At 36.2% G+C, this 21,404-nt stretch overlaps 1 protein-coding gene across 2 annotated transcripts in view; it reads right to left on the minus strand.

Moving 5' to 3' along the window:
* The window catches only part of FER (FER tyrosine kinase), a 146,641-nt gene that overhangs the window by 35,533 nt on the left and 89,704 nt on the right, over positions 1-21,404 (minus strand). For both annotated transcript variants that reach the window (XM_062604255.1, XM_062604256.1), the window contains exons 14-17: positions 19,785-19,841; positions 16,926-17,041; positions 15,277-15,371; positions 1,092-1,215 (exon numbers count right to left, since the gene is read on the minus strand). In XM_062604255.1, the coding sequence (XP_062460239.1) occupies positions 1,092-1,215; positions 15,277-15,371; positions 16,926-17,041; positions 19,785-19,841 (392 nt within the window). The remainder of the gene's footprint in view (positions 1-1,091; positions 1,216-15,276; positions 15,372-16,925; positions 17,042-19,784; positions 19,842-21,404) is intronic.

Raw genomic sequence — 21,404 nt, forward strand, 5'->3', positions numbered from 1 at the left:
ACACACACACACACACACACACACACACACACAAAAAAAAAAAAAAAAGGCACAAAAAATACATAAATTACACCTATGATAATACTGTCAGATCTTATAAATAGGTTTTAGGCTCACTGTCACTGGAAGCATGTTTTTAAAGATAAATCTAATTCTTGACCTGCACAGTTGTGATTGCAAAATTCACTGCTAATGAAAACATAACAGAATACCACTCAGGTCTCTGATAACACCATTCACCTGAATGATGCTAAATATGAAACAGACTGATTATGTAAGTGAAGTGGCACACAGTTCACCTATAAATGTTTTATAACTTAAAGCAGAAGTTATGTTTCAACATAACAAATGCAAACTTGTTCTTCAAAATTTTTCTGTCAAGTGGATTATCATCATGCTTATGTCTCATATTTCAGCTGTATCAGTGTAGCAGGGTATGCACTGTCATGTTCTCAGAGAAAAATACGTGGAAATTAAGTACATTCACTTTGACACAAACTAAGTACAAGCAGTGCCATGGCAAAGTCAAACTGGAGAAGAAAAACCAAAAAGGCTTGGCACGAAGAGACATATAGTACCCCAAGAGCATAATGCCTGATAATCTTCAATATCTTAGAGAAAGCAGCATATGTAATTAATATCTTAATATACAGAACTCCAGTTTTTTTCCTTTTATTATCTGAGAAACCAGTACATTTTTCTGACACACACTCCAAATGTAACTTATTTGTTGGCCAGGCAAATATCTGTGAATTTCAGACAAGAAAGCCTCACAGATTGCTTTCTGCCATGATTCACTGTCACTGTACTGATGACACTTCTTATAATGCTACTATTATTGTGAAAAATCATTATTAAAATCTTAATAGCAACAAATGATACAGATCTAATAATATAGTACTTATTTTTACCCAAATGAACACAACAGTTTTAGATCAGCCAAGCAATTATTATTCCTACTAGAAATAGTCCATTTTTTGTTTCAATTGCAGGCACCACCCTTGTTGATAATATGCATCATATACACTGAAACAGACAGCATTTTTAATTATGAAAATTATAATAGTATGGGGAAAAAAAATCTTTCTTACCTATGTATACAATTTTTAGATTCAAGATATGCCATACCAGAAGCAGCATCCAATGAAAATTTCACCAACTGTTTGGTTTTTAGATCATCCTTCTTTTTTCTCAAAAAGGACAAGAAATCACCTCCTAGCAAAACAGAGAGATGGACAGTGAGACACAACAGATAGTGCACTGGCATTTACTTCTCTTAGGGGTGCAAAACCAAACTAAATGCAGCTTATTTTCTTAACCCATCAGTTTGAGGTTAGCCTAAGAACAAGGAACTTACCTTCCAAAATGCAGTTTCCCTAACTTCCCTTAAATACTAAGTGCTTAAAGTGAAAACTGCACAGGACGTTTCTAATATACTCAAAATCCTCACCAGTGTACATTAAATACAGACATATATGAAAATTGTTGACAAAACCTAATTTGTGATAAATATAACTAATCACAGAATGGTTGCTGCAGGGGTTTACAGAAATTCTGAATAAAGAGTTTAGGTCCTACTAGATAGGTGAGTGTAATTTTTAGTTGATCATTTGCATGGGTGTATCTCAAATTCTACACTGATGTGTTTGGAGGGGTAACAAATTTACTTCTCAGGCAGTGTTAACTGCATATTTGACACTGCCAACTGAAGGCAAACAATGGTTGCTGTGACTTCACAGTCTTCTGCCTGGGAGGAACAAAACTGCTGTCCTCTTGTCTGAAGAGGAAACGGGTCAGTATGGAGGATTTCAAAAAAGGCATTTATGTTTGCAAAAAAAAGTTTCTGAAACTAAATTAGGACAAAGATAAGCAGGAGAGACATTGTATGTCTGTATATATTATATGGAGACATTATATGGACTGCAATGCCATTTTCTGATTGATATTAACTGTGTTTTTTCTAAAATATAATTTATTGTTCCAGACAAAGACAAAAAATTCTAACGGAGCTTTCCACATCACATTATTTATTTACTAGAATGTAGCCAGCCATTGTTCCAATCTTTGTTTCTCTTCACTTTGCACTGAATTGACCATAGTGATTCTCTTTTGCAAATTCTGCACTCTCACACAATTCTATCTGCTGCCTTCTTATCAATGTGAAAAGACATTATTAAAAGCTTCATATGGGATTTTCTTAGAAGGCCATTCCTATTTATATTTCAAAAATATAAAAATGCAAAAAATAAGAGAATATTAAAAGTTTGCTATTGTGAAGTATAACTGTATAACTGTAATGCCCACTTAATATTAAGTTGGAGTAATTGTAAAATGGATTAGCACCTTAACTGTCAACAGCTCTGTTTATTCTTTTTGCCTGGATTTAGGTATCTTTTAGTACAAATGATCTTGGTAGGCTTTACAGGCTCTTCCTTAATGAAACTCCCAGAAAATTAACACCTAACAAACTACAGATAACCAGTTTCCATTTTGATTTTTTTTTTTTTTTTTGGTAAACACGGTGATATTACAGGAAAGTCAGAAAATACTCTGTTTTCACAGAACAGTATAGTTGAGGCTGGCAGTGATCCTCTAGAGGTCACCTGGTTCAACAGTTTGCTCAAGCAGGGCTCCCTAGAGCTGGGTGCCCAGGACTATTCCCAGATGGCTTTTGAATATCTCCATGCATGGAGATGCCAGAACCTCTCTGTGCCAGTGCTCAGTCACCATCACAGGGAAGTATTGCCTGATGTTCAGGAGGAACCTCCTATATTTCCGTGTCTGCCTATTTTCTCTCCTCCTGTTACAGGGCATGACTGAAAAAAGCCTGGCTCTGTCCTCCTTGCACCCTCCCTGCAGGTATTTATATACGTTGAGGAGACCTCCTAAGCCTTCTCTTCTCCAGGCTGAACAGTCCCAGCTCGCTCAGTCCTTTCTCCTAGAAGAGCTGCTCCAGTCCCTTCATCATCTTGGTGACCCTTTGCTGCACTGTCTCCAATGTGCCCATGTCTGTCTTGTACTGGGGAGCCCAGAACTGGACCCGGTATTCCAGATGTGGTCACACCACTGCTGAGTAAAGGGGAAAGATCATCTTCCTCGATCTGCTAACAACACTCCTCCTAATGCAGCCCATAACACAGGATACCATTCACCTTTCCCACAAGGGCACATTGCTGGCCTGTGTTCAACCCTTAGCGTCCACCAGGACCTTCAGGTCTCTTTCTGCCAAGCTGCTTCCCAGCTGGCAGCCCCCAGGCATGTTCTGGTGCCTGAGGCTGTTCCTACCCCTGAGCTGCCGGACTTTGCGCTTCCCCTTGTTGAACTGCATGAGGTTCCTGTGAGCCCCTTTCTCCAGCCTGTCCAGGTCCCTCTGAATGACAGAACAACCCTCTGGTGTATCAGCCCCTCCTCCCAGTTCAGTGTCATCTGCAGACTTGCTGACAGTGCACTCTGCCTATTACCCAGACCATTAATGAAGATGCTGAACAGGCCTGGCCACAGTATTGACCCCTGGAGTACACTGCTCTTTAATTACCTCCAATTTCTTTAATACCTTGATTCCAGTTAAACAGGTGAAAAAGTTTACCTGATACATTCTTTCTTCAGGGACAGATTTCCAGACATTTTTGAAAAGCAGGGCAATAACAGTTTCTTTAAGGCATATATAGTCTATTTTTCCATTTGTAAGAGTAACAAAGAGTTTGTATAAACCACATAATCCAATACTATGGATCATCTAGGTATTTAACTACCAGACTGCAAGAATACATTTTTCAAGTACAAGGATGAAAGCAAAGGTGAGCAATCTTTTTTATTCACAATGCTAGGAATTGTCCATTTTGGGCCAGCCAGAACCCCTTAGGAGCTACTAAAGATTTTTAAGATATTAAAAGTTAACCATATGCATTAAAAATTTAGAAATAATACATGCTATAAATTTGTTTCTAATTTTCTCAATCAAATTACAATCCTAATCTTCATCAGTTTGTTTCCAAACAGGATCAAAAGCTGCTCAGTTCCTTACACTAGAATAAGCCAAACTCACAAAAGCAGAAACCCATAACTTCCAAGTGCAAGCCTATCATCAGGAAGTGATTTAGACTTGCTAATTTTCAGTGTTTGTACTGTATTGAACTTTCAGAGTTCTGAGCAGAACCAGCACAATAGACTTTGAGCTGTATACAGTGTATTTTATGCCTATCATCAAAACACAGTTAAATAAAATTATCCTAATCTGCCTCAGTCTCAATAGTGAAAAAAGTCAGCAAAGGAATGTTTTCAATAGCAGTTCTGTTTTCTTCTATCTATCCTGGCACACAGATGACAAAAATGTCTTTTAAATACTCTGTTCAGTACTGATTTGAAAGCACCGTCTGTTGCAGACAAAAGAACACAGCAATACACTTGTATAAGAGACATCATTTTAGGTTAAATCTGATCCTCAAATCAATCATCCTCAAAATCCTCATCATTGTGATATGAACATAGTCTTAAGTCTGTCCTTTAACTAACAGAATTTTTCTTACTAGTAGATTTTTACTTTCACTGTCTACTGTGGCCAATGTTCCAGTTACTCATCTTCATAGAAAAGCATGCACATGAATACCTTCACTGATGAGTTAAGAGGATTTCACTACAAACCCTTCAGTGTAGAACTGTGGCTATGTAATGTCTTTATGTGCTTCTTAAAACATGTTTAAATATAAAAAGTCCTAATTCACTATTTGCAGCACATAAAAGCACCATCTCCAATACAGTAGCCATTGATAAAAAGATTAAATAAACAGACCAATTAGACTATGAAACAACTGAAACTAGTTTACTACATACTAGTACTTTCTCTTATACATGGAATTTCTATTGTATTCTACATGGCTACGCGTTATTACAGTTAATGGCATTCAACACTTACCAGGAAATAAGGTTTGCTCCAGCCACTCTTAAGTACGACAGAAATAATTAGGCCAGTACAGTATTATCACCAAACAGAAACTGACTGCCTGTTTGGGGTTTACAGGAGGATAAATAACAGTGGAGGAGTGTCTGCCTAATACGATAGATTTATTTTACTAAGTAGATGACAAAGTGCAGTACCTAAGCAGAAGCTCCATGAGAACAGACTCTAGTAACTGGATTCCTGAAAACACCCCTTCAAGTATTACACTGTGAATGTGAACTATTTCTCATTATATGCAGAATTTTTAAGCGTAACAATACCACATGCCAGCATCTCCTAGTGTTTTCCATAGTTTATAGCGTAAACTTTATGCTGTATGTTAAAGAGTATTTTATGGCAATATAACAGTTCCATTAATGGTGCACACAAAAGTAAGCTGACATTTTGCAGGAGAAGAAAAAACTACCGGTGACCTATGAGAATACATCAAAATACAAGAAATGCCAATGAAATAATTTCTGACTTCAATGGCATTTATGATCAGCTGTGAGCATGAAATTCAGTGTTCTCTTGAGCTGGCGCCCAAAATTGTTCTACACAGTCTTGGTATTCTGAATGCCAAGAGTGCCAATATCCACAATGAACATAATTAAAAAATAGCTTTGAAATTATGGTGTGAAATCTCCCACTTACTGATTTCTAGATATATAGACATATATTATATAATTGTATCTCTATGTGGCATCACACAATTTAAATAAAGTTATGAATAATAATTATGCAAATATGAATGTGTTAACAGCAAAGAGTGATATGGAATGATAAATTATTATTTACATATAAGTTTTAATAAAGTGGGAGAATTTCCTTTATTAAACAACCTTGTTAAGTAGCACCTTGTTTAAAGCACCTTGTTTAAAGCACCTTTTAAGAAGAATCCAGTTAATTCTTCTTAAATTTATACATGTATTAATCATGAAGATGCAGCATGCTTCTTGGCCACATCACTTAATGGTCACCTAACAAAGAGGAGCTACACGATTCAGTATCTGCAATTCTTTTATAAGCTATTATAATATTATTGAAATTACCTTTATCTGCCCCTGTGAGCTTTTATAAATTTGGGGATTCATGCGGTGAGTCTTCTGACTAATGTTATGAAATTTAGCATTTCTCTATTGTCCAGTACCTTAATCCCATACACATTATCAACAAAATAAACCCAAACACAGTTACTTAATACCATGAATTTAAAATAGCAAACATGCATCTGTAGCAACTATAGAAGATATTTTTTTTAAAAAGTAAGCTATATGACAAACTATTAAAAATTAAAGGTGTAGAAATGCTGAAGCACTCATTTCCTTAAAACCGTGTGCTTCACTTTTCAGCTAATGGATCGCTTGTATGTAATTCAGTATTTTTCAACTGTGTACAGAGTACTGTTGAAAGATTTAGTTAAGACTTCATTTTTCCTGTTAAGCAAAGCAAATAAAAGTGGAAAGGCATGTATGTGAAGCCAAGAAATGAAAGAAAAAAACCCCGAAGTTAAAAGAACGGCATACATCGAGAGCCAAGCAGCAACAAAGAAGTAAACACAGAGATGCTGTTTGCAAAGGACTGCAAAGAGGATTACGTTTTAGCGGAAGAACCTGTGATAAGACCACATCTTGCACTGTGGAAATGTGGATCTGCAGGAGATGACCCACTATCACAAAATAACTAAATTACAGTAAAATGAAGAAGGTTGCAACACATAATGTGCTATTTCACTTCATTTAACTGGGATGACAGACTATAGATACATAATACTGAAAATGAGGAAAATACTGACAATGGTCAGTATTTCGGATTTGTGGTGGATCAAGTCGCTACAGTGTGAAGCCAATGATCCTACCACATTAACTAGTTATTTCCAAATTATATAAAAGCCTGTGAAAAAGCAAGTCTGTCACTATCTGTCAAGAATAAAGCAAAAATCATAGCAAGAAATCAATAGCCACCATCCCTTGTCCTCTACGCTGCACAAAATAATGCTGGCTAGACTTCTTGGATGCTTATGTTTTGGCATTGTGGCTGTAAGAATATATGACTATAGGAGTGGGTAGATACAGCCTACTTCAGAAATTAACTAGAAGGAAAATCAACTTCCCTCAGGAAGTGCTGCATTCTGTTTTGTTTCAGTAATTCCTATAATCAGACTATGGTTAAAAAACAACAGTTACTAGCCTTGAAAAGGATTTCAGATTAGAAAGTTATGACAGCCCATATGAAGCATATATGAAGAACAACATTTTCTTAATCTACAAAAAAACAATGAGCATATTTTTAAATGCAGACACATTAAATAATAGATATTTTTACTTAAAGTTGTTATAGGCAAAGCAAAAACAGTAATGTGAAGGAATATCAACAAATAAAAAGTAAAAATAAGATGCATATAGGAGTTCTTGTAGCTACGAAAACACGCTGCTGACTTTTCATGCTTCGGGTTTTTTTATTCGGTTTTCAGATTTTCCAGTTTCATCTACTTGACAATATTTTTGTACAATCTCAATACAGAACATAAATATTTGAAAATATAAAAAACAAACTAATCTCAAATGTTACATTAAAAGAAGACTGTACAGAGGGCTTCTGGTTTTGTTTTATCAACATAGAGAACCTCTGAGTCCGAAGGAATTTTTAATCACTGCCACCTACACCCCGACAAAGGAAGCTTACTGCTTCCTCTCTTAATATCTTCACAGTTGGAAACGATGCAGCAAATACGAAGGCAGGGGCCCATATGGATGTACAACACAAAGAAGGGAAAGCATAAAGAAGAAATGGGGTCTGTATATCTGCAGGTGCGTGCATACACCCAGAGGACTTGAGAGGGTGAAGCTGGACATACACATACACAATGAAGGATTCCACGGAAGGGTGACTGGTTCATAAGGTGACATGCCCAACAAGAGAGAAGGTGGCAGAGGTAGAACCATGGCAGGGTGCAGTGGAGACAAAAACGGAAGCTGTAAGCTTAGCTGAGCACAAGAGAAAAGGAGAAAGTGCAGGGCAGACAGAAGGTGGCTTTAGCAACAGCTAGGTATTGAGCCAGATAACTCATCTGACTAGAAAACAAAAAATTGAATGGAAAACAAAGCCAGTCACTACCACTATTAAAAATCTGCACCTTAGCTCTGATATCAATTTGGCTAGAATTTGATCTTTTTTTTTTCTGCTGCATTGATTTTTTACCAGCATGCAGTAAAGACTCAGGATGTGACTGCAAGCTAGGACATAGAGCTGAAATTTGCTGCAAAAGTACACAATACAACCACAGGGGCAGATCATGCAAAACTTTTAATAAAAAGTTTTAAGTGATGTCTTGACAAGAAGCAATTGAGGAAAAAAAAAAAAAATCTCTATAGAGATTTCAATCCCTCCCAAAGTAGGAAAGAGAAAAAAAAAAACCACCAAAGTTGAAAACACAGCAGCTGAACCACATAACATGAAACTAAAAGTTTCCATTTTTTTCACCATTGATCAGCATTTCAAGAATATCTATGAATCTGGCTGCACCTCAGAGACAGCAGGGCTAACGTTAAGCTCAGGTAAGCCACAGCATACATGTACTTTAGCTACTCTTAGCATTAGGTCTCCTTTATTCAACAAAAAAGGAACAATACCACAAAAAAAAAAATCATTTACAGGAGCCTTTATGATTCATAGAATCATAGAACAGTTAGGTTTGGAAAGGACCTTAAGATCATCTAGTTCCAATCCCCCTGCCATGGGCAGGGACACCTCACACTAAACCACGTCACTCGAGGCTCTGTCCAACCTGGCCTTGAACACCACAAGGGATGGAGCATTCACAACTTCCCTGGGCAACCTATTCCAGTGCCTCACCACACTTACAGTAAAGAACTTCTTCCTTATATCCAATCTAAACTTCCCCTATTTAAGTTTGAACCCGTTACCCCTTGTCCTATCACTACAGTCCCTAATGAAGAGTCCCTCTCCAGCATCCCTATAGGCCCCCTTCAGATACTGGAAGGCTGCTATGAGGTCTCCACGCAGCCTCCTCTTCTCCAGGCTGAACAGCCCCAACTTCCTCAGCCTGTCTTCATACGGGAGATGCTCCAGTCCCCTGATCATCCCCGTGGCCCTCCTCTGGACTTGTTCCAACAGTTCCATGTCCTTTTTATGTTGAGGACACCAGAACTGCACACAATACTCCAGGTGAGGTCTCACAAGAGCAGAGTAGAGGGGCAGGATCACCTCCTTTGACCTGCTGGTCACGCTCCTTTTGATGCAGCCCAGGATATGGTTGGCTTTCTGGGCTGCGAGTGCACACTGAAGCCAGCTCATGTTCATTTTCTCATCAACCAACACCCCCAAGTCCTTCTCCACAGGGCTGCTCTGAATCTCTTCTCTGCCCAACCTGTAGCTGTGCCTGGGATTGCTCTGACCTAGGTGTAGGACCTTGCACTTGGCATGGTTAAGCTTCATAAGGTTGGCATCAGCCCACCTCACAGGCGTGTCAAGGTTCCCTCTGGATGGCATCCCTTCCCTCCAGCATATCAACCGAACCACACAGCTTGGTGTCATCAGCAAACTTGCTGAAGACGCACTCAATCCCACTGGCTATGTCAGTGACAAAGATGTTGAACAAGACCGGTCCCAACACTGATTTATGAGGGGCACCGCTCATTACTGGTCTCCAGCTGGACATTGAGGCATTGAACACAACTCTGTGTGCAGCCATCCAGCCAGTTCTTTATCCACTGAGTGGTCCATCCATCAAATTGATGTCTCTCCAGTTTAGAGACAAGGATGTTGTGCGGGACAGTGTTGAACTCTTTACACAAGTCCAGGTAGATGACATCAACTTCTCTACCCCTGTCCATCAGTTCTGTAGCCCCATCATAGACGGCCACCGATTTGGTTAGGCAGGATTTCCCCTTAGTGAAGCCATGCTGGCTGCCACTAACCACTTCATTCTTTTTCATTGCCTTAGTTGCCTTCCAGGAGAATCTGCTCCAAGATTTTCCCAGGCACAGAGGTGAGATTGCTTTGTAGTTCCCAAACTACAAGTTCTACATTACTGAAGTTCTTCTTAACACTAACAGGTTCCAATAGTCTATTTTTCTCTAAGCAGACTCTTTGAAAGGTATGAAAATCTTAGGCAGTATACATCAACTTGAGAATTGCACTCTGCTTTTTCTCAAGCTGATCTGAATCATTCTACTTTTTCAATACAGGAGTCAAAAGTTCAGGGCATGATATTGCAATTACAGCAAGATTTAGCTCATCGTCATGGAGTTCTCATTAGCTATGTGCTAACACAGCATCTGAAATCTGTTCTTGGGCAGTAGAGACAGAAAAAGAAACAGGCAGTCAAATGCTGTTTCCGTACATCCAGTAGCCTCAGCGACATCAGAATTAGTAGAGAGACTTTTCCCACTGTACTGTCCCTAGGTATTCCTGCAAGGTAAATCTCAGGGTCATAGATCAAGTTTACAGGCTCTTTACCTGAATAATGTCTTAGTATTAAAACACAATCCTCCACTGGATGCATATCCTTCCTGTTACTATGCTATGCAGATTATTAGCAAAGGCTCAACTAGTTCATATGCTCTCTGGCTCAGGCCATCACACCATGTGCCCAAGGAGCTGAGCTTACTGGAGTCTATGCATCTAGAAACCAGCATATCTGACTTACCAAGTGAGGGCATGTGCATATGCATTGTTCAGGCCCGTCCTAAATTAAGAGTCCTAATAGAATGTGAAGAGTAGAAGCTAGCAATATGGAATCAGATAATATGAGCAAAGGTAAGTGCACAGCAAATGAGAAATAAAAGCCCAACCCCTATTAGGAACACAAAACAAATGCAAAAAAAATCAGCATACAAATGCATGGGTGTTGTGCTCCTCATTTGTGGAGACAGTGTTCTCACAGGAGAATGCACAATTGGTACATAAACCCTGAATAATCCCAAAAGATACAGCAAGGCCATGAGAGGCCCGAAGAAGCTTAAGCAAGCAAGACAAGAAGAAGCTGGAATTGATCGTCTCTGCGTTGTCCATGACTCCAGCGTCAACACTCATTTTCTTTCTTTTTAACAGTCTTAATATTTTCAAATTGTTAACTACAGTTGTCATGGAGAAAGAGTCATAACTACCAAAGAAGAGGAAATCTCTCTGAGATGTTCTCTGCTAGCAAATGTTGTAATACAAAGATTATTTCCAATAGAGTTGTTTTCTCAGTTCTTGGTCTACTAAAAAATTCACAGAAAAAAACCTATGACACTGTAAAACTCAAGGCTAATTTTTATTACATGGTGGCTGAGAAGCCAGAGAGCAGCTTCAGTAATAGGCCCTTGTAAGGATCTGGGCCCAATATTTCAATGTCATTCAGGTAAAAAAGAATAAAATTATTTGCAAGACTGCTTTAAAAGTTATTACAAATGTATCCATTATGCAGTCACAAATCAACATTTTATAACCATCTGCTTTGCTAATTGCTTTTTTAGAGCAGCTAACTATCGTAACTTAAGCCGGCTATTCAGATTTTTCTATATATCTCAAAACATTTGTAAGAAAAAAATTTAAAGACTCAGTGACTCAATTTCAACGGCTCTCTTGGCAATTTTCTGAAGGTGAGGGGAGGAGAGGGAGAACAATTTGCTTGGGATTTCAAAAATCTTAGATTTTGTATTTTGGTAACTCTCATAGTAAATTTCTAAACGGCAGTCTTACATCACAGCTCTTCTATACGTTTAACTTTCCAGGTATATATGAAGGACATAGTTGCCGTTACATGCCATTTTAGCTCCTGTTTATACAAGACAGGGAATACTTTAATACTTCTTTTAATCAATTACAAGAATAGTTTTCATAAAGCAATAATAAATCTAAATTAAACAATAAATAAATATTGTCCTACACAAAATAGAGCACACAGCTCCCAAACAACACTTTCAGAATACTGATTGGGAGTTTCTTATTAGTAAGTAGCCATCACAGCTTACTGAAATTTTTATTTGCGGTATGTGTGTCAGAAAGAATAAGAAACAGTTGTATTCAGAGAAACTATTATATAACTTTACTTGGGCAATATTACAGACACTCACCTGGAAAACAGAACTCAGCTCTTTAAAATAATTCCTGTATCTTTTTTGCCTACATTAAATTGCATGTTGCCTGATATACATTCTTCAAAATGTGAGAAAGAAGCTTATCTTGTGACGGTCATTGGGCATATTTTATTAGAAACTGTAAAACACATATTTCTTAAATTATTTGTTATATATATGCTATATATATGACATATGTAATGTGTATATTTCTTTCTTCAGAAAAAATTGTCTTCTACCAGATTAGTAGAGTCTCTTAACTTGACATAAAAATCATGCATAGCTATTAGGACTTTTACTGTTGTATCTTTAATCTAATCAATAAAGCATTCTAAGTCCATGTCATCACAACAGGATCATCATAAAAATACAGTTATGTCTTTCCAGGCCTTCTCCCTTCTCAATTTAAAGAACTGTTTCTTTCTATAGACGTTATCTGAGAAACTAGAAGGACCAGAGTAACCTCATCCCAACCTACTCTAAGAAAAGATGGCACATTCTGTTCTTCCCCTTCTCACCTGTAGAGGTTCCTGCAGAAAGACCTGCAGGACAAGACTGAGCAGAGGCCTGGCCCTAACAACACATCTGATGACAGGGAGACGAGATATATTTTTCCACATATGCATGCCTTAAAGAGAATTTATGTAAAACACATATACATGACATTGAGATACTACCCTCATTTCTTTACAGGTGGTGGATTGAGAAAGAGACAATAGGGTCTTTCTGTACTGGAGTAATCTATGATGGATTGGCATAGGGTGGACATATACAGTGAGATCAGGATGGCCAATGGCAAGTAAGTAAATAGAAATTGATGGTTCTTTAACATATATAATTTCTCATCTACTTTTTCACTTTGGCTATGTATCTGAAATGCTCTGCTACCTCATTTACTATTTCAGTTAATCCTTCCTGCATAGAATCATAGAATAGTTAGGGTTGGAAAGGACCTTAAGATCATCTAGTTCCACCCCCCCTGCCGTGGGCAGGGACACCTTACGCTAAATCAAATCACCCAAGGCCTCATCCAACCTGGTCTTGAACACTGCCAGGGATGGAGCATCACCTATCTTGAAATTTCTTCATGTGATTATTACTTTAGGACACATCCCTTGTTATGTTAACTCACACACCAAGAAAAGGGACAGACAAAGGATAACTTTCTTTGACAATTTGCTTTACTTTTCTGTTGGCAACATCTGGGCTATTTCTGCATCTAACACTGGGTGCACAGATGCTTAAATATGCATCTGCCATCATCTCTATTGTTTTTACTGATGACTTTATGCAGATGCATAGTTTTTAAACCCATTTACATTTGCAACAAAGGAAAAAGACTCCTTTGCAGAGATAGCTTATGACAGAACCAGTAACTGAGTAGCACCTATCTACATAAAGTGCTAAGTTTCAAATTACATTTTTAATACCTGAACAAATTAAGAATCTGAACTGAAATCTGAATCTGGAGTAAAAAGCAGAATTAGCTGCTACTGAGCCACACCACAGCAGTCTATAGTAAGAATATAGCTGACATGTATTTAGGATATAAACACAGTAGAAAAAGTGCAAGCATTAAACAGAACAGAAAACACAAGAAGAATTCCACATTTTATGGAGATGTTTCTGATTTTTTCCTCACAGTAAAAGCTGTCAGACATTTATTAATTACAGGCATCCTCAGCCATACATTTGCAGAATACAGTTCTAAGCTAAACCATGCCGTTTTTAGTTATTAAAAAGAATGTCACTGCTTAAACACCTTCAAGCATAAACATATTTAAGACAAACCACAGACAAAGCAGATACTGAAGAAGTTTTGTTGAGTTCAAGTCAACAAGCCTATTGCTATTTTGTTCTTCAGAGGGCAGCATTAAATACCAAATCAGAACACTAGTAATTATTATTTGAGGAAATCTCATCCAAACTTACTATTGGAAAACAGAAAATCAGTAACATCAGAATCACTGCTTCTCTGAACTGATGTGTTTTATCTTTCCTCTGCCGGTTTCTTCAGAGTTCCTTATCACAGCTGATTTGGTCAGTCTCATGGTGTGCTAGCAAAGGTGTAGAAGAACATGGAAAAGTGTAATGGCTTGAACATAATACAGTGTTTAGGCGGACAGGGAAGCACAGAAGCTATACAGAGGACTTGAAGGCCAGCAAAACAGGGTAAGAATTAAGAAGTTGTTTCTCACAAATTCAAAGCCAGGACATAAAAGAATTTTTTATAGACTTGGACTGCAAAATAGGCATAAGAATCAGAGAAAGGTTTTCACTAATTCCTCCTCAAATTGTATTAGTATATTTCAACAGTTTGTCCTAGGCTCTGAAAACCCTGAACCAGAATGATAAAGGTGTTAAAAGATCACGATTTATTTTTATCTTCAGAGATGTCTGGAGAAGGTAATTACCAAAGTATGCCTTGAAACCCAGGACACTGCTTTTAGTCTCCATTTTAATAAAGTTAATCACACTTACAAATATAATTTAATTGACTAAAGGCAGAAAATTCCAATAGGTCCTGTTGTACTAAAGCCATTACTCAAGAATTATAAACAATCTAAGACTTCCTGAATGAGTTCTTAAAACAGCTTGCTGCATAATTTTGAAGACAAATACAGTGATATGTAAAACAAATAGTGTTGCAGTACAAAAGGCTACCAAGCTCACACATTTTTCAGCTGCTGAGAAAACCAACAGAGAAATAAAATTGCCCAATAGCTGTTATCATCCCAACACTTGAAATTCTCTCCATTCCTGAATAACATGAACTCAAGATTACAAAGATAACTCAAAAGCTATTCATAAACTGAACATAAAAACCCTGAACATTTTGATACAGAAAAAACCCTTCTTATATTACCAAAGATGACCCAAATCTGTATTATTAAAATTGAAACATTACACAGCCATGAAGTTTCTTTAAATACAAGGATCTTAGCATTAACTACATAACTCTACTGTTAAAGGAAAAACCATGTACTGTCTTGTCAGGAGGAAAATGAAGATAGAGCTGAGATACCTTTCAGCACACTCTATTGTCTTCAATGCCTACAAAGAAACTCACAACAGATTTGTGGAGATCCCTCCAGTCCAAATCTAGCAGAACCTAAGATTTCCAAAGATTTGCAAGAGAGATGGCTTTTGAGATCAGTCGTAAGAATGGAAATAAAAGCAAATAGAAAACAATACATTTTATATTATGGAAAAAATACCTATGAAAATATGCTGAAAAAAAGGGGAAAAAATTACCTGGAACAAGTTCCATAACAATATAAATAGGCTGTCGTTGTGTACAAACTCCTATTAGTTTTACAATATTAGGATGATCATACTGCTTGAGTATTCTGCAAAAAATACAGTAAGTTTATTATATTAATTTTAACTTTATTTTACATTATTAATTTTATTGTACGAACTGATTGAATAACATAGGAAAATATTTTAAACCCTTAATATTATTGCAATGGAACATGTCATTATTGTTATCATAAAGAAAAAAAAGCAATGTAACAGACCAATCATCATTGTGTTTTAAATGGAAGGCATACTGATTTGCTAATAAATCAAGGATTGAACACTTTAAGTTTACCTTTTGTCCACATAACATTTGTCTATATTACTGAATAATGGCCTGACAGGTTCGCAGTTTCTCAAGAACCCTTGTAATTAAACAGAATTTCAGTGGTGGACCAGAAGCAGAGCTACATCAAAAAAGCATGCCCAGCATGCCTCTCCATTTCCATGCCTCTCCATTTCTGTGCTGCACTTTTCAAAAGCACATTCATTCCACTTTTATTGTCAGAGATTAATTAATACAGTAAGTTTCAGAAGAATATAAGGACAGCAATTTTAATTTTGGGAATTAAAAAAAATTACATCATCTCAAGCAATACTTCATTAATAACATTTGCAGCCTAAACCAGCATGCTACGATTTAGAAGTGAAATGAAGGGCAAGGAAGAATTCTACATAGACCCAGTAACTTAAATGTTTTTTCTACTATTTGTTGACTTAAAACACATCTTTTTCCCTCTTTTATTTCTGGGTTCTTGAGTAAAATGCTAACCTACCTGGTGCATACATGTCTAGTGAGAAACAATACATTTCATTTTATTTCAGACTAACATTTGCAGCAGGCTGTTTAACAAGTGGCACTTGCGAACTTCTGAGCTATTTAAAGTTATTCAATATATACAGTGGCTGATCTTCAATGTCTAAATGTACATTTTATCTTGTACTTTTCCATATTGATCATACTAGCTTGAGAGTAAAAATGAAAACATATTAAGCTTCTGAGCAAAAGTGAAAATGTTAATTTAAATAATTGTGAAATTATCTCAACATACCCCTTTACTGTGAGGTTTCAGAACTTACCTATCTACCTCAGGCTACATTCAGAATACTTAGCATATTGTGGCATGAATATTACTTGAAAAATAAGTATGCAATCACATACTGCCTGACACAATATAAAATATCTCTACTGGAGTGAACTCTTCTTACAGAGAAAATTATTAAATGGAATCTATTCAGTAACCTTGCCACGTTTGATCAGCTCTACTAGTCACACATGTAAAGTAGGATTTATGACTGATATAATCTTATTAAATATGCTCATGATACATCCTAGAAGTTCCAAATGGAAGCACTTAACATAATTGTGTTTTATAGGCATAGCATGCTTTGCCAAAGAGGTAGCGTCAGCAAGTGCAGATGCTAATGCATTCACATACTAAAATGCATCTCTTTAGTTACAAGGAAAACAGTTCTAGAATAAACTGAGAGGACTTGACTTTTTCTGAAGGTCAGATTTTGTAAATTCATCTAGTAATAAAACTTGAAAAAAAAAACAACATCCGATGACAAGTATACATTTAAATTACATTTAGAGAACCTACCTGGCTTCTGACAGAAATTTTATTTTCAATTCCTGAGGAAGATCTTCTTTACAAGTTTTTACAGCAACAGGAGTTTTATCTTTTAATGTTCCCTTATACACCTCACCAAAATTACCCTGAAATCAGGAAAAAAAAAAAATCTTCTAAATAAAGAAAATCTTCAAAAAACTCCACAAAAATAATGCAGAAAGCTAATCTAACTGGTAGAGAACTTTGAAATGGGTTTATGAAGCCAAATGAGGTTTTCTTCTAGTATTTGTTCCTAACACAACACAATACAATTCACACAGACATAGTTATATGGACAGACATCTATTATATGGGCACAGTGTATAAGTTCTACTTTGACCTTGATGGCAAAAGAGAAAAAAAAACATTAATTGTATAATTACAATTTTCCCATAAAACCTCCTACTATCTTCTAAAGTAAACAGACATTCATAATAGTGCAGTTTTTTCTTATTCTTACTCCTGCACTCTTTCATTTCCACACTAGTGTATTTTATAGCAATTTCCAACTTGCAGTCTGTAAATGACCACAAGATGATCTGTGAAACTAAGACAAAATGTATCATAATAATGTATACACATCCTCACATATACAGGAAATAAAAAAAATGCAAAATAAGAAAACTTGACACCACTGAATAACTTAAAGCCACTTCAAAAGTATCTTTTTTGTCTGCCCTGAGAAAGTTAAATGATTCACTTTTTTTTTTTTTTAAAACCTAAGCTCAGTACTGCTCTATATATTTGGACAGGACTTTAGAAGTAGCTCCTTTCATAACCATTTTTAGGTTTTCAACAACATACCCCAAGGGTAAATTTTTTGGCTTGGGTTTTGGTTGTTGGGTTTCTTTCATAGGAGAAAACTGAAGTAATACAGATCACAGAATAATCTCCAACAGATGTAATATTTACTTAAATAAAAATAAAAGGAAAATTAATTAGGACACAAATGGAATGAAGAAAGAAATTGTGGGGTATATGACAAAACACTGCTATCAATGAAAAAAATCCAGGAGAAGAAAAAAAAACAAATCTCCCAAAGTCAAACATCTCATACTTTTATTAAAGTTTTGCATTTCCCAAAGAATAAGTACAACTTAATTTAAATTAGGCATCTGATAAATTTCCACATGGATTCTACTTCTGTGTCCTGGTATCTGGCGCTGCAAGTAACTTAAAAAAACAGCAAAGCTCTGTTGGAAATGTTTTTCTTTCTTTCCTGAGTGATGAAGATTTCATTACATCATTCATTTGAATATGGTACTGCCAAAGCAAGAAGACAGAAAAACTCATGGATGGAAAACAGTAATGTACTGCTAGTAACAAGGGAAGAAATTTAGGCCTAAACACAGGTTTCCAGTATTATTTAGTATAACCTAGGATAAAGGAAGATGTAGACCGCAAAGACTGCTTAAGTATTGAAAATGTTGTTTTTTTTTTTTTAACTTTATTCAAAATATTTAATTATTATTATAGATACAATTTTTTTAATATAGCATGTTTCTTTCATACAATTTTCATTTTGTGAAGTACGACAGAATTAACACTGAGTAAATAAACAAGACCATTAACTCCTAAGGTGAAGGAAAATCTTCATGTTTTCTGAAGTTTGAGTCCTCTCACACATTAAGCTTTCATGATTTTCATCCTAAAGTTTTCCAGGCCACACAAGACTTTAAAGACCCTCAGATTTCTCACTTCCATGGTGAATGGCTGTAGTTCCACTTTTATCATACAGATGCTGATGGTCCTGGCATTCTTACCTTTTCCAAAGTTTGACTCTCTCTACAGATGGAGGCATAACAGATTTATACTGTATTCCAAGAAAGTTTGGATCCTTTTCTGTATTTTTTAAAAACATATCCTTCTATAGTCACTTTTAAGCACTGAGGGGTCTTCACTGAATGTTAAAAATGCTTTGTGCTAAAAATATGCAGTGCACATGTAAATTCAGTTTACTAAATTTTCAGATTACTTTAACTGTCTTTACTCATCAAGACTAATCCATATTTACCTTTTAGCAAGACAAAGCTTTTTTTAATGCCTGACACATCTTAATTTAATGCTGCCAAAGAGATTTTGTCCTGGGTAACAGAATTTTCTGATAGTATTTAGCTCCCCCATTTCATGAATAGTTATCAATTCTTTTAGTGTGTATCAAAGTAAGGCAGCAATTTACTGCTTTCAGTTATCTCTTCATTTAAGCTTATTTTTCAGTTTTAGGGAAATCCTTTGTAGCGTTGTGTCCAGTGTGACACTTGGATTGTCTTTGCAGGTGCAAAGATGCTAAAAATTTAAGTGAGTTATGGGGCTTACCTGATTTTAAAGACTTGGAGCTCTGAAGCAGAATTTTTGATATAAACTACATTATACAATTATTAATTTTATACATAAATGATTGTGAAGTTACCTAACATGCAATAAATCATACAAAATGGAGAATATTTGCCTTAATAGATTTTGATTTAATCTCATTATATAAAAATTTTTACATAACCCCAGAAATTTCATAAATACATAAGCATATATTTTTTGTAATTTTTAAATTTTGCAACATTTTTGTAAGACTACAAAAAGTAAAAGTCACATTGCGCTTTACAGAAATCTAGTTAGCTTAAAAGCCTTCCAAAATAGAAAAATATGTATACCAGTTAAATACTTTCAGCACACCCATTCTTTTACCAGTAAATGTGTCTTATATAAAGTGGAATGCTGTCTTTTCTATTAAAGTAAAAGAATTTATACAAAAATCATGTACCAGAGTAATTTAAAAGATATAGCAAAACAAGAAATGGCTCAATGATTAACATATACTTATTTAAATGTTTTTTAGCTCCCTTGATTACTTACTTTACCCAGTAATTCTCCCAGTGTGACATCTTCATGATTGAGAACCCATTTCTTATCCTATAGAAAGAAATGTAAAGAAGAATTTTCAGCCTGTGCAAATATGTATGATTTTCTATAAGATACATTTCACTGGTAGAACCATTGTATTCAGACTGCTCAATCAAAAACATGCCAGGAAGTTTTAAAGCTAAACTGTTATAAAACAGTTTAGAAGATTTGCTATACAATAAAATATTGAAATGTACCACATAGCAAATTTCTATCAGAAGATTAAGCCTACAAGAAGACAGTATGTATGCAGATAGAACACTGCAAATTTTCATACAAGCCTTGGAAATGATACTTAGCACCTCTTTTTAACAGGTCAAAATCAGATAAGATACCTGAGTCAAAATCAGATAAGAAAACTTCATTTTAGTATATGAAATATAACATGAAATGTAACATGAAATGGTAGATTAAAAAAACCCAACATTTTTCTTCTCAATGCACATGAAGAAGAACAGATTTTTCTATGTATTAAGAAGACACATATTTGTGTCTCTTTTGTGGTAGTTTGAAATATTACAGGCAACTACTTGAAAAGACAACGTAACAAATGCCAGTTAAAGTATTTGTCGAGTGCTGATGAGCAACAGTACAAATACTCTGCAACAGCCTGAAGACATGTAAAAAACAATTACAAACTTCTTGCTACACAGACATATTTAATAAATACTTAGCTAAAATGTTAGAGTAGGATATTTTAAGTCTTACCTATATTTACTGTTTTCCCATTTTACTTCTCTGTTAACCTCATCTACTTATCACCTCACAAACACTATTACTGCCCCTCATGTTGGCAGTAAGGCTCTAAGCATTCCTTATTACTAAGGAAAAAGGCAAATACCTAAACAAGTATATGCCAACTTATTAAGTCATTTCTCATTAAAACTCACACAAAACCTAGCCAAACATGCTGGCTTTGAAGTACACTTAATACATCAGATATTACCAGGTTTTCTGGACCATGTTGTGGTCCAGAAGAAGTTTCATATACAGGATCATACACAGGCTCATATACAGGATCACTATATGATCCTGACCAGAAGAAGACAGGATCTACACATCACAGTCTTAGTGATCTACACAGCAGTTAAGTGGAGTGAGCCCAGGCCTGTGCTCTGCTGCACAGCTCCCTTATCGGCAGCAGGAACTCCGCCACTGCTCTGCAATGGTGCCCACAAGCAGCTCCCACTGGGTACTAGCAACCACAGCACCTGCATGGCCTTTTATCTACAAGTGCTCCAAGAATTCTCATGTGGATGTCCTTTCTTTTTACCAGTACAAATAATGAGCAGAGTTGCTTCCTTGTAAGAAGATCCTCTTATAGCTTGAATAACCAAAATGTGAGAATCTCTACTACAGGCAGGGATTGTTCAGCATGCTGCATGTGGACTAGTGGCCCATTCAGTGCTACACCACCTGGGGATCCCACTGTCTAAAGGGGTTCAAGATTGTCTGTATTGCTCTCTCCTTACAGTGTTAGCTGTAACAAACAGTATTTTAAATGATATCTTCCAGACTCTGAGTGCTTTTCCTACCGGAATCATTAACAGCACCTCCTGGTGCAAAACAGAA

The sequence above is a fragment of the Pezoporus occidentalis genome, unplaced genomic scaffold, assembly GCF_034315485.1.
Source record: "Pezoporus occidentalis ecotype Australia unplaced genomic scaffold, CSIRO_AGI_Poc_V1 ctg84, whole genome shotgun sequence".
Taxonomy (NCBI): Eukaryota; Metazoa; Chordata; class Aves; order Psittaciformes; family Psittacidae; genus Pezoporus; species Pezoporus occidentalis.